At 37.0% G+C, this 16,900-nt stretch overlaps 1 protein-coding gene across 1 annotated transcript in view; it reads left to right on the top strand.

Moving 5' to 3' along the window:
• LOC134654594 (AF4/FMR2 family member 3) overlaps positions 1-16,900 on the top strand; it is a 156,362-nt gene that overhangs the window by 42,673 nt on the left and 96,789 nt on the right. The window contains exon 4 of the mRNA XM_063510063.1: positions 1,404-1,536. Within this exon, the coding sequence (XP_063366133.1) occupies positions 1,404-1,536 (133 nt within the window). The remainder of the gene's footprint in view (positions 1-1,403; positions 1,537-16,900) is intronic.

The raw sequence follows: 16,900 nt of genomic DNA, 5'->3' as shown, positions 1-16,900 counted from the left end.
AAATACTTCCATATTTATTTCTGTGCCTACGAAGAAATCTGTTATTTTTGATTAATTTTCTCATTCCATCCATCTTTGTCACACTTGTTGTTAAACATAAGGTCGTCTCTTTCTCTTTCGGTGTGCGGGAGCTCGTTAGCACGTGCACATTTCTCGCTTGTCCAGCCGCGTCTAAAGGCAACTTGTCCAATTTGTCACAAGGTAAGCGCTTCAATTTTGGAACGCCTATAACCTATCTTGAGTTATAAATCATTGGTTTGAGCTCGATATCTTCGCGCACTCTTGAGAAAAAGGGTCTGTCAGACGGACAGAGAAGTGATCCTATAAAGGTTCTTTTTTCTTCTGGGACACGGACACGGAGCTCTTAAAAGAAGATTTTTACCCCCTTCTTTGTTTCTTACTACGTATTAATCCCACATATTTTTTAACAAGCTTTTATTAGGTCGACCTGTATATAACTAATGTAATGGAATCTAAGGTAACTAATTTAACCATCTTCCAAGGATCGTAGCGTCATGAAAATTGGCAGCTGTATGTAGCTCTGATGACAATATAATAATATGGTACTGTCGAACTGATCTGATGATGGAGACAGGAGGTGGCCATAGGAACTCTGTGATGGATGAAACAACGCAACCTAATTGTTTTAGGGGTTTTTAGAATTGTCTCGATGAGTATTAGTTGTCAGTCGTAAGAAAAGTACAGTCAGCGATAAAAGCTTGTACCAAAAATGAAATTTTTGCCAATAACTTATTTTAATGAAAGAACAATTAAGGCAACGTAATTCGCCGTTTCGAGCGAGACTTCTCTAGGATAACCAACACGCTCAACTCAAACAACTGAACTCAGTAGCAGGATCAGAAACTTTTTGGTATGATTTGAAGTTATGCGTCTTTTCTGTAGACTTCATAAAATAAATGGACTTTAAAGACTCGTTTTCTTTCTTTATCCTTAGGTATTAGGCATTTTAAAACGTTCTACTTCTTACGAGTTGCAGGTCTTAGAAAAATGTATCCAAATCGTTAACTAAACCAAAAAAAGACGCCTATTTTCCCCGCACGTTTTCGACGCAGCTATAGTTCGTTTTTTAGCATTAGAAAGAACTTGAAAGAAGGTAAGCGATTTTGACATGTCTTTTAATTGAAAAACACTTTTTAAAAATCAATAACTATTACTTATGAAAGCAAAAGACTATAAAAGGTCATATTAGATTCATAATTGTTACATATTTACCGTAACTTATTTTTAAAATGTGTTTTTCGATTAAAAGACACATCAAGATTGTTTACCTTATTTCTAATGCAAAAAAAAACGAAGTATAGTTTGTAATCTCGGTATCTTATCCTTCATTTTGAACCTTTTGCTGCCACATTTTTTAACGTATGTTGTCCTCTTATTCTCAGGTAACGGGCAACAAGGATCGCCAAAGCCAGCAGATCCAGACGAAGCTCGGCGACTACCAGATCGCGCAGGCGCTGATCGATGATCCCAGCAAATCGATCGGCATCTGCGCAGAGCCACCCAGCCCGGCGCCATGTGAGTACTTAATGCAATAGCAATAAGGTTTCATTTTGGTTACTTACTTACTGCTGTGGCGCAACGACCAAAAGTGGATCTTGGCCTCCGACACCAAAGACCGCCATGCTACTCTGTCCAAAGCCGTATCTGTCCAGTCGACGGCGCCGAGTTCGCTATAAGGTCTTTCTGCACTTCGTCTCTCCAGCGGTACCTAGGGCGGTCCAGACGGTCTTCCGCCACTTGGTAAATCCATTTAGGTTGCCTAAAGATAATTCAGGTAGACAAATCGTACAGCGTAAGGCGTCCTTAAGGAGATTATAGTCAACAAAGAAACATAAGTGAGATGAGGGACATTAGTAAATTGGTTTTGTCTGGCTGGTGGCTAGATTTGTATCAAACTAAATCTGCAGATTTTGCAATGACAATGTGTGGATGTGTCTTCGTAAAATTCAAACGTCTAGAATTTATTTATCCGTCTCAAAGCGTGAGACTGTTATTACATACTTATATAACCGTCATTGCAAACGCCATGCACAGTTAATTTGGTCCGACTCTATGAAAATATGACGTTTATAATAACACTTCAATAGTTCTGTTAAAGTCAGTGCAGAATTTGATAAGAGGCACTCTAATAAATAATTCAAAATTCAAACGTCTACGTATTGACATTCTACTTTGTGTCTATGGATATGGATAGTCAACCTCATAAATATACATAGCTGTTTCATATTAAGCTGCTTGTATTCTCTTTACTATAGAGTGTAAGCAGATCTTTTTGAGCGGTTTATTCGTATAGAACTAGATACTTCTCCTGCAGACCGAACACGGCCAGCCAATATTATTGTAAGTCTAGTTTCGCATATGTCGCCGCTGACAAACAATTTAACGTTTCGAAATGTCTGTGACAATGAAACAAAAGCAGGCTGGTACTGATAATATCAAGCGCCATAAATAGTGTTACTCTAGCGAGTTGTTACCAAGTCGGCGTTGGTTGTTAAAATATGTAGAGGCGAGTTGTACCCGAGAATATTAGGGTCTCGGTCCCATTTTGTTTATGGTTCTTTACAGTTTCTCTGGGGAAGTCTATTTCTTGATGTTTATGTTGATGACTATGATACTAAATCTCTTACTTTGGTAACTCTGAACGTATACTGTCGGAGGTTTTTAGGTCTAAAAAGTTTTAATAAACGATGAAGTGTTAAGAAAAACTCTAACAAGTCAGGCGGAGCAGGAATTTTAAAAATACGATGAAAAGTGCTCGCTATAGCAGAATTGGATTCAGATTTAACAACTTTTTAGGATTTCGAACTGGTTTTAATCTGTAAGCTTCAGCTCCCACGGCTCATATATGAGCCAGAGCACTTATGGTGACGTCATATCGTGGGATTCGACAGGTTAATACGACCTTGACGATCGCACTAGTGATTGGCGCGCATTTCACGTACGAATTTTACTTAATTTTGCATGCAACAATCAGCGTGAGCGATCTTCAAGGTCGTTACAAAATAATATCAAAACCGTAACAAGCTTCTGATCGGGCTCATGGTTAGATTATATCGCATAAGTAACCCACAGTAAGTGTTGTGTTCATCAATGTATCGAGATCCACTCAGTACGCCGTTTGATCACAACGAACACACCGCTCAAAGGGTTCAAAGATACACGGCCCGTTCAAGCAGAAATTCGATTTAATTTCCTTATGCCGTTGACTCTATTGCATGTTAGTTCCAATTCCGTGGCTCTTATGTAAGCCACTGGAACCAGTAATCGGAATAAGTATTTATAACTGTCTATGATCATAAACTTTAAATAAATGTCATATACTAAGATAAAGTGACCAAGGCCTCCAGTGCCCCAGGCTGGAATCGAACCAGCGTCCTCTGCTATCGCGACAGGTGCCTGTGCCATTCGGCCACTGGGCCACAGCGGCATAGGTCGAATTTTTCCAAGTATATGCACTTCTTACTGAAGGCTTATGGCGCCCCCTGGTATAAAAACAAATTAAAATATTTTCTGAAAATAATTTAATTTGTTCTAATACGTCTATGATCATATTGTAGGATATAGGGACGATGACAGAAATTGAGCAATTTTTTTAAATTTCCAAAAATCGATAAAAAGGTACCATTCGATTCTTAATTTGATCGTCAAAATAGCAATATCCTGGTTTTCCATACTGTCTTTTCTGAATTTTGGATTGCTTAAACACAATGGGTCTCTTATAGACATTTGATCCTTAAAACAAACCGGATATCTAAAAATTATTTTATAATTCCTAACCACATCGCGAACTTGGTTTTAGACTTCCCGTTGGCTAATTTGAATATAGTATGTTACTTTTTATATTAGTATTCCCAAATTCTTTTCTACAATATATTCTCGCCAGTGAACTTTATTCCAGTAAAAAAACATCACGTCAGACGATGTTCCCACCAACTCTCTTCCCAGTGGCTAATTTCAGAATCGCATTATCATAACAAAAGTATAAGTCATTTGATACCCGCCGCTCTGTTCCTCTTTGCGGAATCTCCAATTTTTCAGGTAAAGCCGAAGGAGATATCCGATATTTTTTCGGCTCAGCCCTTGTATTTGCATAATAGCTTATTTAGGTCAATTTGTATACCTGTCCACATTCATACATGCACAATAGGCATGTTTGGGTTGCTCCATGTAGTTCGACCTTTATGAAATACTGCCATGATTACTTGATTGAGAAACTTACTTTTTATAATAGTATCGCGTAATTATTTGCGCTATTTTCTAAAGCAATTATTGCGATTGGTATGTATATTGATATTACAAGATATACCTACTAATTGCGTGATAACATAAAAATCCTTCACAATCAAATCTGCATAGATTTGTAATCAGTTTAGTAACATTATTAATTACTATATCGCAGATAGTGACTTTAAATCCTGATTAGCATTTCAGGTCTTCAGTTTACACAACCCCCAACCGCGGTTTAGCCTGCGCGGTAATAATAACTCGTAAAATATTGTAATACGCTCGGCAGTCGGGGTTTGCGTGGAGCGGCGTGATAGATAATAAATGATTCAGTGCGTCCCCCGCCCAAGGGTGTGATTCCCAACGGCTTAATACCGCATCGCTGCAGACAAACCATTATAATGGCTCATTTAGACGACGCGGGAACTCGCATGCGAGTATATTGGTTACATTGCGGACTATTGAAGTTACATCCAATTCAGCCGAGCGATCAAATACCGCAATATAATGAAACTCGGATGTGAGTTCTTGCAGTGTCTAAATTAGCCATAAGTCTGATCTCCGGTTAATCTAAAATAGGAGAATATCGTGAGTATACCTGACTTATCCCAATAAAGCAACACCAAATGGGTTGGTAGCTCAAATACCTATCAGGCGCTTTCGTCAAAAGTTGTACGTGTCAATTCTTACCATTCCGACCCTTCTATCAATGGGTAAATTTTTGTACTAAGCGGAGACGACTGTCTGCTACCGAACGTATAAGATTTTTATTAAAAACGAAAATGGGAAAATTCAATTACAAAAAAAACGAGAATGGCTCTGGGTTGTGAATTTTGATTTTTTATTGTTACGTACCTACACCGGGTTAACTTAAGGTTTAATGTATAGGGCTCATTTAGACGGCGCGCGAACTCGTATACTATTTTAGTTACATTGCGGACCATTGAGGTTACGTCAATTCAGCCGACCGATCGAATGACGCAATGTAATGAAACTCGCATGCGTGTTGTCGCACCGTCTAAATGAGCCCATATGCTCGTAGCACTGGGAACAGTCGTCCCCGGTCGGGTCGGGCGACAGTGTGACGACACGTCGCGGTGACGAAATATCAGACGCATCATTAACCGCCTTTTGTTACGTGTCGTGTCCTTCGCGTCTAATCGTCTTACGAGAGCGATCAAAGCCTTCGACGCTTTCTTTGGCCTACTGTTAATTCTTTGTCTAGAGTTGAATGGATAGGCGTGTGACAATGTATGGACGATAGACACCAAATATTGTATACTCTGTGGTATAGTTTGTTCCGATTCTATTAGCCTCTCAGCTGGCATACATATTTTTGGGCGACAAATATTTGCTAATTAATTATACTTGGTCAAGCAGATCTTGTCAGTAGAAAAAGGCGGCAAATTTGAAAAATGTAGGCATGAAGGGATGCCGTCCCATAGAAAATTTGAATTTCGCGCCTTTATTTACTGACAAGATTTCCTTGTCCAGCTATATAATCATGATTGCATTGAATTAATCGTCTCAGTTCGGACTGCCTGTCTGTAGAAAGATTTAAAAAATCGTAAATTTTGTAGTTTTTTGTTGCATCGTAGTTGTGGTAAAGAGATTGTGATACCGAATTCTAATCGAAATGATAAATGAAATATTATGTCAATTATAAACCTTAATTGATCATCTATATGAAATGGTTATAATTATAAAGTTCCCTTTACGCTGCAATAAAAATACCTGTAATTTTACGATGTTTTATAAAGGTGTCGCAACATTTATACTTAGACTATATTATACAAAGTTAATATCATTGGAATACTTAAGATGTTTATTGTCTCCTAATTTTTAACGGCACACTACGGCTGGACATTTTAGTTTAATTTTGATTCATATTAAATATTCGGCACCTTTGAAAGGAAAGTTGGTTATTATATTTTTTTATTATTTATCATCATATAATTTTTTAGTAATCATCTAAAATGGGTTTAAGGTTATTTATTGTTATTTAAGGCCAAATTAGAAATATAATTTATATTTGTGAATCTAATTACACGTGAAAGCGTCTTAATAAATTAAACAAAGGCTACTGGATGCCTTGAAAAAAAATCCATCAACCAACATAGAACTCGAATAATACAGGGCCAATCAAACTACCCCAGCGAATTAATCTGAAAGCAACAGCTCCCTCAAGAACAGACGTAAAACTCACCCCCATAAACCCGCCGTAATAACCCGGCCAAATAATACCACGACACCCATACATCTGCGCACTTTACTACCTTGTCGGTTAACATCTTAAATGAGTCATCATACAAAATTACCGAAGAGTTACAGCGACTAGGTACTTTAAATTTAACGATCATTCAGCCACTAGACTTAATTAAGATGGTTGAAGTAACTAAGACGTTTGATACAAATTATATATGCGAGCCGCGTCCGGCTAGTATTTTATTTATGTCGGCGGCCGATCGTAAGATCAGGCAGATCGTAATGTTCCTGTGTAATGTTTTGACGATAGTGATATTAAACCAATATATAGGTAGGATAGGTTCGTTAGGTTGCTTTAGATGCCCGAAGGGCAAACTGCTCAGAAATAGGAGCCCCGCGTAGCGGGGCTCCGTCGACTCAGGGAACGGGTCAAAGATTTTCACGTTTCACGATATGTATGTTAATTTATTGTGTTAATCTTTGTGTGTACCGTTATTGTTTGTTTGTAATTGTAATTGTAATATGGATATCTTGTCCGAAGTAAAAGCTTTGTAATTTTTTTAATTTTTTAATTTGATATGCCTAGGAATTTCACGATATGCCTGATCTTACGATCGGCCGCCGACATTTACACTGCGTTTTAGAGAAAGCATTAAAATGCTTATTCGCAAGCGGACCAAGCGGTCATACGACTGTAGCTTTTAATTAAACTGCTTAAGCTCTGTAATTCTAATAACTATTAACTGGATATAGTGGTCCTTGTAATATAAAATACTCTCTCATGTTTGAATAAACAATAAGTTTTTGGCAAAAATTTCATTTTTGGTACAAGCTTTTATCGCTGACTGTACTTTTCTTACGACAGACAACTAAATATACTCATCGAGACAATTCTAAAAACCCCTAACACAATTAGGATGCGTTGTTTCATCACAGAGTTCCTATGGCCACCTCCTGTCTCCATCATCAGATCAGCTCGATGGTACCATAATATTGCATTGTCACCAGACTTACATGTGTATGCAAAATTTCAGCTCAATCGGAAATCGGGAAGTGGATCAAATTTAACTTGCAAGATTTGATTACAGACCGACAACGGGACAGGTGAAACTAAATAAAAGCTTGTAAAAAAGCTGGTTAATAACATCGTCGAATATATTTTCTTTGCTAATCTAATATATATAAACGTGCGCAAGTTTATATTGAATGATGTCTCAAATCGTGACCTTTAGTTTATTAACATTCTAACCAATATTGCTTCAGCCGCCTAGCTTATTAAAACGAGATTTCAATATGTTTGAGCATGAGTGGCAAATCTATGGAGAGCTGGTTGTGACCGAATGTCTAATATCGTGTATACCTAATGCAAATGTATCAGTTACGCCACGTGTACACATTTGCAAACATGATTTAATTTCGATGTATTGATTATGATCGAGAAGTTGATGATTAGTATTTTGCAATGAATGTAAGTACTGAACTAACGTACCTTAGCTATATTTCGATATTTTTTCACCCGCGACTTCGTTCACGTTTACATGTATCACTTTACCGTCCGATCCGAACAATGCTTATAGGAAGTCACAGCGGTACGATACTGATCTGTCAGTGTCAAAAGTGGCATTTTTTCAACCAAAAAACGTCAAGTCTAGTTTATAGCCTTTATTTCACCTTCTCAGGAATATCAGGAGATATGTAATACTAGTAAAACCAATCTGTGCTCGAAACTTCCATATCTGTTCCGCAGTTTTTAAAATTGTAGGATACTTATTGTAAACTTCATTAATTTATAGCCAACAAATGTTCGTGAAAGAGCAAGGTTCTATGTCAAAGCCTGTAGACGCTTCAGAATTTTCAGTGTGGGAAAATTCGTAGGTGTCAATCCTTTCCCGCCTACCACTCGATCAAGTATGTGGATGATATGTATCTTACATATTGCTTGAGTTTTTGATTTGCTCGGTAATATGACGCCCTCGGTCTGTGTAGGTAAAGGTTATACGAGTATGTAATATGTACTTGTACTACCTAGAGGCTTTTGTAAAGATTATACTCGCTTTAAATATCGTGAAGAAAAGAAAGTCTATCTGTAGTATCTGTACCGTATTGGAGTAAGAAATGTCACGACCTTGACCCGACTTTGTGTTTGTATTTACAGTAACCGCTAATAACACATAACTCTTTAGTATACTCTCTAAAGACCTTGTATTTTATACTTCCTGAAATATTAACATATACAACACCTGTATGTGTCGTCCATTTTTCTGTTCGTTATTGGACATATAGCGGCTAGACAGCCAGATATATTATTTTATGGGACAGTCGTTTAGATATGAAATATCCACTATTATTGTGGGATATTCTACTATCTAATGAGGTTTTCATCAGATGCATTTATGAAAAACGAAATGTTACATGACTTTACATTACCTAATTAAAGTATTTTAATGCTAATGTCAGTTCTATAAATATAAATAGGTATTATTTTATAAGGTTTTCAGGTGGCTATGGGCCGTATTCGGATTTTGAACTAATCTATTAGACATCATGAAGATATGTCAGTGTCAAACAAGTGTCAAAATTGACGTTTTTGTTTGAAGAAACGTCACTTTTGACACTTGTTTGACACTGACATATCTTGGTGATGTCTAATAGATATCTAATATTTGACGTATCTTAAAGTTCGAATAAGTGGCAGATGATCTTTTAATAAAGTAGAATCGCATCGAGCCTGAACGAGCGACCTAGTTCCCGGAACCGGTCATGTAGCCAGAGTACACAGTATAAGTAATTCAAGAAGCTAGGGTTGCATCGGCGGGCCAGCATCTCGGTCGCATTGAGAGGTTTAAGGCTATTGTGATGGGACAAGAAATAGTTTTTCTCAAAAATGGACGGCAAATTCGACGTTGCCGGTTAAAAAATTGGTCGCGAAGTGCGTAGTTTATGGTCAGTAAAAAAATTAAAAAGTTAAAAACATTGCAGTCTCGATTTCGGGACTGCAATGTTGCATACAAATTCCATTATTTAACGAGTTCCAAACTTTTTAAAAGTTGAAATGGCCATATTAAATGAAGGCATAGGTCCAATTAAACAGCAAAACAGATGATCAGCACTTATTATTATAATGTTGGTACCGCGACAATTTAGGTGTCCCAAATAGGTTGGCGTATTTACAGCAGAAAAATATATATTTTTTTTAAAGGCGGCAAAACAAATATTTTCAATGGTTTTACTTTTTTCTGTGATAATTAGACCGTTGCTCCGGTAAATAATTTTTATTTCTTGCACCATTTTTGAGAAAAGCACTATATATGACCCGGTTGGAAGGCTACTTGCTGGCTTCGGATTCAATTAAACGGACTCCCAAGGTCGTCCGTTTAAAACGAATCCTCAGCCAGCAAGTAGCTACTTCCGAACCTCGACAATAATGTACTATTATGTTCGACCTTCGGAAAGCTTAATTTGTTTACCAACATTGTTATCTTGTAGTGAATATAGTTTACCAACCACAATCGATGGACTGATTGAACTGATGACTGATCTTCTTCTTCTTCTTCTAACTCAGCAGAATTATGATCTTCCCGTAGAACAAAATGTTAACGAATTTAATTATTACAGATATATTGGTGCAACCAATTATCTAAACAATTGTTCTAATCGGCAGAATTTGCATTGAATCGTCTATCATGTTTAAAATAACTCTATTTAACTTTTCCGCTTATTAGTTACCGTTTTTTCGAAAAAAAAAGAAAAAAAACTCTCAAATGAAAAACAAAACAAACACGAAAATTGCTGCCGGGCATGTAGCTCGGCGCCCTCCGTACGTGGAAAATTGATAAAAAGAGACGACTTTCATCCACTTTTGTTCAGAATAGTTTCAGTTTTGTGTATTGTCTTGTCAAGAGCTTAACGAAATTTCATTATTTTCCATATTTCGAGATATACAAAAGTCGACTGAAAACCTTGACCAACCCTGACCAATGTGAATATTTGCCTTCATATTATTATTAAGTACTTAACTAAAATTTTCGTACCCTAAACCTTAGAAATATTTATATAACGCGTACTGACATAATTTTCAAAGGCTGCGTTTGATAAATGACTGAAATGACCGTACTCGCGTGACGAATCCGTCGCCGGTCAGAAGATAAAATACAGCCACTAACTATTCATCACCCATATGTCAAGACCACAGAACACGTGACCTATAGATTGCGCATAGATTTGATTACTAAAGGTTACTATCCGGTATCGGACAACTTGATTCCTGAGTTCCTGACCCACTGTGAAACCTTTTCACATTTAATACGTCATTAGCTTTACGTTGCTTTAGAAAGTAAAATTATTATAAAACTTACTGTGAAAACGTCCTATTGTGGGTCACAAATCTGTTTGTTCGATTGTACTTACATCAGTAAACAGTGCGACCACTTCATTTGTGTTGCGGTCCACGTTTGCGCAACTTGAAATTATCCACAAAAATTGATTCCCAAGTTGACAATCAATCAATAAATATTAAAAAATCACATGATCATTAACCATACATTGTTAGCGAATTTTTTCTAGTTATAGGGTTTTTTCTGTCAAAACGGATGTGAAAAATGCTTAGTAAAATAATCATCGACTTGTAACGTTCAAAAAATGGCATATTCTATAAACGATTGTCACTTGGCTAGGCCCGCAGAAATGAATATGTTTTGTTCTAGTATAAAACGTGGGTAGGAGTAGGAGTAACCGAGTGTAGTTTGAGAGTACTTTACAAGTAGACATAAATTAAGAAGAGCGCATATGGGTGGTCGCTAGAAGTCTTTGTTTATGCTTAACAATACCGAGTCTATATGAAATAGTCTACATTCTAAGGTATAACACATACATAATAAAAAGGTTAGGAAAGGGCGCAGTCATGATGACATTGATTTGCGCTTTTACCATTGAACAGAGAGCTTTATGTGTCGTTGGGTGGACTGTAATGAGGCGTAGGCTCCGCCTTAGGATTTGTGGATGACTAGGTGTTACACAAAGCGACCGTATCAACCTACCTATTAGTTCTATTTGAAATACAATCGCTCTGTGTCTTTTTTTACTAAGGCGAAACATTTGCTTAAGAAAACTAAACGTTTTGAGGTAGGTTATTATTTTGAAAATGGTTCTAGTTACTTTTTTTTAGGGTTCCGTACCCAAAGAGTAAAAACGGGACCCTATTACTAAGACTCCGCTGTCCGTCCGTCCGTCCGTCCGTCCGTATCTCACGAACCGTGATAGCTAGACAGTTGAAATTTTCACAGATGATGTATTTCTGTTGCCGCTATAACAACAAATATTAAAAACAGAATAAAATAAAGATTTAAGTGGGGCTCCCATACAACAAACGTGATTTTTGACCGAAGTTAAGCAACGTCGGGCGGGGTCAGTACTTGGATGGGTGACCGTTTTTTTGCTTGTTTTTTTTTTATTGCTTTGCTCTATTTTTTGTTAATGGTGCGGAACCCTCCGTGCGCGAGTCCGACTCGCACTTGGCCGGTTTTTTATAGGTAATTTAAGTGAGAACTATTGAAGCATCTAATCAAGCTCACGAAATACATTGTTACGATCAATCAACCGGCAAAAAATCTACACGATAATCATGTACGGTGCTCCTGTTGAGGATCCTCTAAACGGATGGAAACATGTCGAGCTATTTTTAGACTAAAATTCCTTAAGTAACCCATTTAAAATAATCTTGATAGGTTTTAGTGTCAAGGAGTTTTATAATTAAAACACAACAATTCGATTTTTTGGACGCTTTGTTACTAATAAATCCAGTAAAATAGTTTAGCTAAAAATGTGACTACCAGTAATGCTTGGGCTGCATTAGGTACGTAAACAACGATAACGAACAATGGCCCGGTTGAATAATTCAGAAGGAGCAGTGCTAAAAGCTGCTAACTGCCAATTTGAAACTATCGGCGCTGACACGTTTTGACCGTGGTGTCACAAAGAATAACGATCAAATTTTAGGAGTCTTGGCTTCGTTTTACATTCAGAAATGTTTTGAATATCGGTATTATCTGTTTGTAGATTGTACCTATTTAAGATTTAAATTCTAAATGTAACATTTCCATTGTCACGAATATTTATACACTAACTTTATTACATATACACAACAGAGGAACTGTCCATGTGATATTAAATAAATAACGTGACAGCTGAATAAGTTAATTTCTTTCCGTTTCAATTCTAAGTGCATATTTCTGAAACGTACTGTAAATTATTGATCATTTACATAAAATTACATTTTATATCGTATCTCGTAAAGACATATTTCTCAGTTGTACCATTTTGCCAACGGGCCATTAAAGTATCGGACCGTGACCAAGTCTCCTTATCACGTGAGCGAATGGTGTCGGCTCCTTCGCCATACGAATAGCGATTTTTCGCACGCGAAAGTGCACCAGAAATATTAAATTGACAGTTAACACACTTTAGCATTCAGCGTGTAAATGGGAGTCGTTCGTCAATGTCAGATTGAAATATGAGTGGCAATGTAAAACGTAATATAGTAAATGTTGGGTTAAAATTTTTTTCAACAGCAACATTACTATACAAAAAAGGTTTGACAACGATTTGTGTGTCTCCGTTTAAAATTTTTTTCAACAGCAACATTACTATACGAAAAAGGTTTGACAACGATTTGTGTGTCTCCGTTTACGCAATACATATAAGTCATATAACTAAAATCAAGTACCTTAAAGAGCATAATCGCACTGGCCCTTTTCGCCGACGGTTACAAATGTAACAATTTTACAAACATTTTTCGATTAATCGCTATCGGTCAGAAGGATTCTAATTTGTTCTTATTTGTTACACAGTTTTCCTACACATTATATGTGTCTCGCTTTAAAAATAATTAAGGCTGCTTTGTTTAATGTATGTGACTGCTTCATAATGAAATGCATTGAGTGTGGGTTTATCTTTATAGGTACTGGCCGTAATTTGCTGTTTGTGACCTAGGGCCCGTTTCTCAAAAGTTTGTAACTTGTTATACAAGCGGATGTCACTTTTTGACAGCTTTTGTCAGAAAGGAACATCCGCTTGTATTACAAGTTACAAGCTTTCAAGAAACGGGCCCCGCGTCGTCGAGGGCTTATAATAAAGGTTGAACACGCCAAAACTGGGGCATGTACAATCGACTATTGCTATGCAAATAATAGAGATATACAAACTTTTATGGCACCTACTTGGTCACAAGACACTGGCCTATAATGTTATCAAGTTTTTTTAAATTATGTTTATTCGTTGTCAAAATGTCGAGCAAACAACATCAACAACGCGAGCGAATTTTGCACGAATACGTAGAAAATTCATTACTGAGCTACAGAGATATCGCGAAACGACTGAAATGTCCTCAATCTACGGTTTGTCGCGTATTAAAAAAGTTCCGTGCGCACCTAACAATAGATCGGAAGCCAGGAAGTGGAGGCGTGCAGGGTGTCAAGAATAAAAAAAAGGACGAGAAGGTGGTGAACATGTTTGCCTCAAATCCTAAGATTTCGTCTCGCGATGTTGCTAAAAAAGTTAAAATGTCTCAGTCCTATGTTCAAAAAGTGAAACGTAGGGCTGGCCTAAGGAGTTATAAGGCCCAGGCAGCACCAGATCGAGACTCGAACCAGAACTCATCCGCGAAGAAACGGTCTCGAAAACTTTATGAGAATTTCATAACCAAATTTGCATGCGTCGTCATGGACGACGAAACATACATAAAAGGTGACTTTAAACAAATTCCTGGGCAAGAGTTCTATACCAGCCTAAGTAGAGTAGACGCCCCTGAAGAGTGTAAATTAAAAAAACGTTCGAAATTTCCAAAAAAGTACCTGCTTTGGCAAGCAATATGTAGCTGTGGGAAAAGAAGTCGGCCGTTTATTACTACCGGGACAATAAACGGCGATATTTATAGAAAAGAGTGTTTGCAGAAACGTTTGCTACCTTTCATAAGAAAGCATGACTCACCACCTTTGTTTTGGCCAGATTTAGCCAGTTGCCACTACTCAAAACCAGTGATGGAATGGTATGCTGCAAATGGGATCGTGGTGGTACCAAAAGTGTGCAACCCCCCAAATAGTCCGGAACTGCGGCCCGTTGAAGAGTACTGGAGTATTATGAAGGGAATTTTAAAAAAGAAAGGCGGCGGAGTAAAATCGGTCCCTGAACTACAAAAGATGTGGACATGGGCGTCAAGACAGTGTTCTATTAACATGGTGCAAAGTCTTATGAGCCGTGTACGTAGGAAAGTTAGAAAAATGGCTTACTGTGTAGACCAAATCTAAAATATGGAATGTTATTTTAAACAGCGTTAAATATGCTATTAAATGTGTAAAACATAATATACTTTTTCACTTTTATTATAATTTTGTACTACATTTTGTGTGCCCCAGTTTTGGCGTGTTCAACCTTTATGTGTGTATGTAGATAAAATGTATTAATACATCCAGAGTATAAACATCAAGCTATTTTTTTCGAGAACTTCGGAGAGCATAAGTAATCTGCATCATTTGTAAACATGCTATAAATAAATGAAACACCCGTTTTTTATGAGTTCTAGTTTTTGTATCGTTAACTCAAGACCTTTAATCGCAACGAATGCCATGGTGATGTTAACAATGACATAAAAACTTCGTTTACGATCTTGCCAATTGGGTATGCTGATAGTGAAGACAACTCGTTTCAGCTTAATCATATACACTTGTTATCGCCTGCGATTTAATTATCTTTGCATTAATTCGCTTTCCTATATAACCTTCTTAAAGACATTAACTACCCAATAATTATCATAAAATATAAAAAACCGGCCAAGTGCAAGTCGGACTCGCGCACGGAGGGTTCCGCACCATCAACAATAAATAGAGCAAAAAAATCGTATTTGTTGTATGGGAGCCCTCCTTAAATATTTATTTTATTTTATTTTTAGTATTTGTTGTTATAGCGGCAACAGAGACACATCGTTTGTGAAAATTTCAACTGTCTAGCTATCGCGGTTCATGAGATACAGCCTGGTGACAGACGGACGGACGGACAGCGAAGTCTTAATAATAGGGTCCCGTTTTTTACCCTATGGGTACGGAACCCTAAAAATGGTGTACGTTTTGCGCTGAATAAAAACTTACTTTACCATCTGTCCAATTATAGTGACAATAAAGACAACTCATTCCATTTTAATCATTCTCGCTATCAATGGTTGCACGTTGCACCGGATTGCATGTTTAATATCGTTAACGATCATCTAAATATTACATTTAACCATTGGTAGACGTTACGTCTTTACAATAAGGATTATGACTGATCAATTAACTGATACATTGGATATTACTTACTCCATTGTGATTAATGCATCTCCGTACCTAATTTAATCTTAATCAGTTGAACGGTTTATGCGTGAAGAGCACAAACAGACAGACAATATTAGTAGGGATGCCCATATGCAGATAAGATCGCGTGCTTGAACAAATTGATTTGACATTTCATTAGTTCTTCAAACGAATCGAATCCTCGTCACGTCTGAAGTATTTTGCGTACAATACGATTAACTAATTCATAATAATTGATCTTGATTGTGGTTGTTCGTTTAAGCAGTCAATCGGGTAACAAATAAGAAACTATTTAAGGACCACTTGAAGATACGTGAGTACTTAAGGATACGTGAGTGACCCGTTTTTACACGACTGCCCAAACAAAAAGAGTGTATTACTGTAATATGTCTTTGTCTCACGGAAGTATTGTTATTAAAAAGACCACTTGAAGCAATACCCTACGTACTTGTCTTGATGTTTATTGGTGTGATTTTGTCAATATGTATTTAATATTTCAATGACATTCAGATCTTCCGTTCTTTAATAGGTATTAACAATTACTTAAGGATCGTAACAAAAAAGTTATTGTACTTATTGCTTATTATTATGTACCTATTAAAAAATAAAATTTAAAACAGTCGTTTTGTTTCAGCATGATTAATGGTCCATGTTCTTGGAAATGTCGATACAACCGCATTCAAACCTCGACCAACGAGTACGTTTAAAACTAAAACATTAATTTTGCCAACCGGTAGCCTTTATTCTATAATCTGAAATTACATTTACAACTTTATTTTAATAACGTTAAAGTTGACTTCACAATATCGCTCGGAGTTTTAATCAGGTGTTCTACGTTCAGAACAGCGTAACGTCAGTGTTTTTCAAACTTGGATACCTCTTTGTGAAAATATCAGATCGGTAACACGGAGGTGAATCCAGAGCAATTCCTACCGCATACCGAGAGCAGGCAAGTTTTCGCTTCAGCCGAATTAATGGGTGTGATTTTCATTTCTTAATAAGCTTCCTAAGCTATCAATTTGGATTGCCAATGTGGCGTAAATACATTAATGACATTATTTACTCGTTCAAGTTAATGTAATTTAAATCGATGCGTCAGTGTGGGTTTCTTC

This window comes from Cydia amplana, chromosome 15 (genome assembly GCF_948474715.1).
Source record: "Cydia amplana chromosome 15, ilCydAmpl1.1, whole genome shotgun sequence".
NCBI lineage: Eukaryota > Metazoa > Arthropoda > Insecta > Lepidoptera > Tortricidae > Cydia > Cydia amplana.
This window is presented reverse-complemented; position numbering and strand designations above follow the sequence as displayed.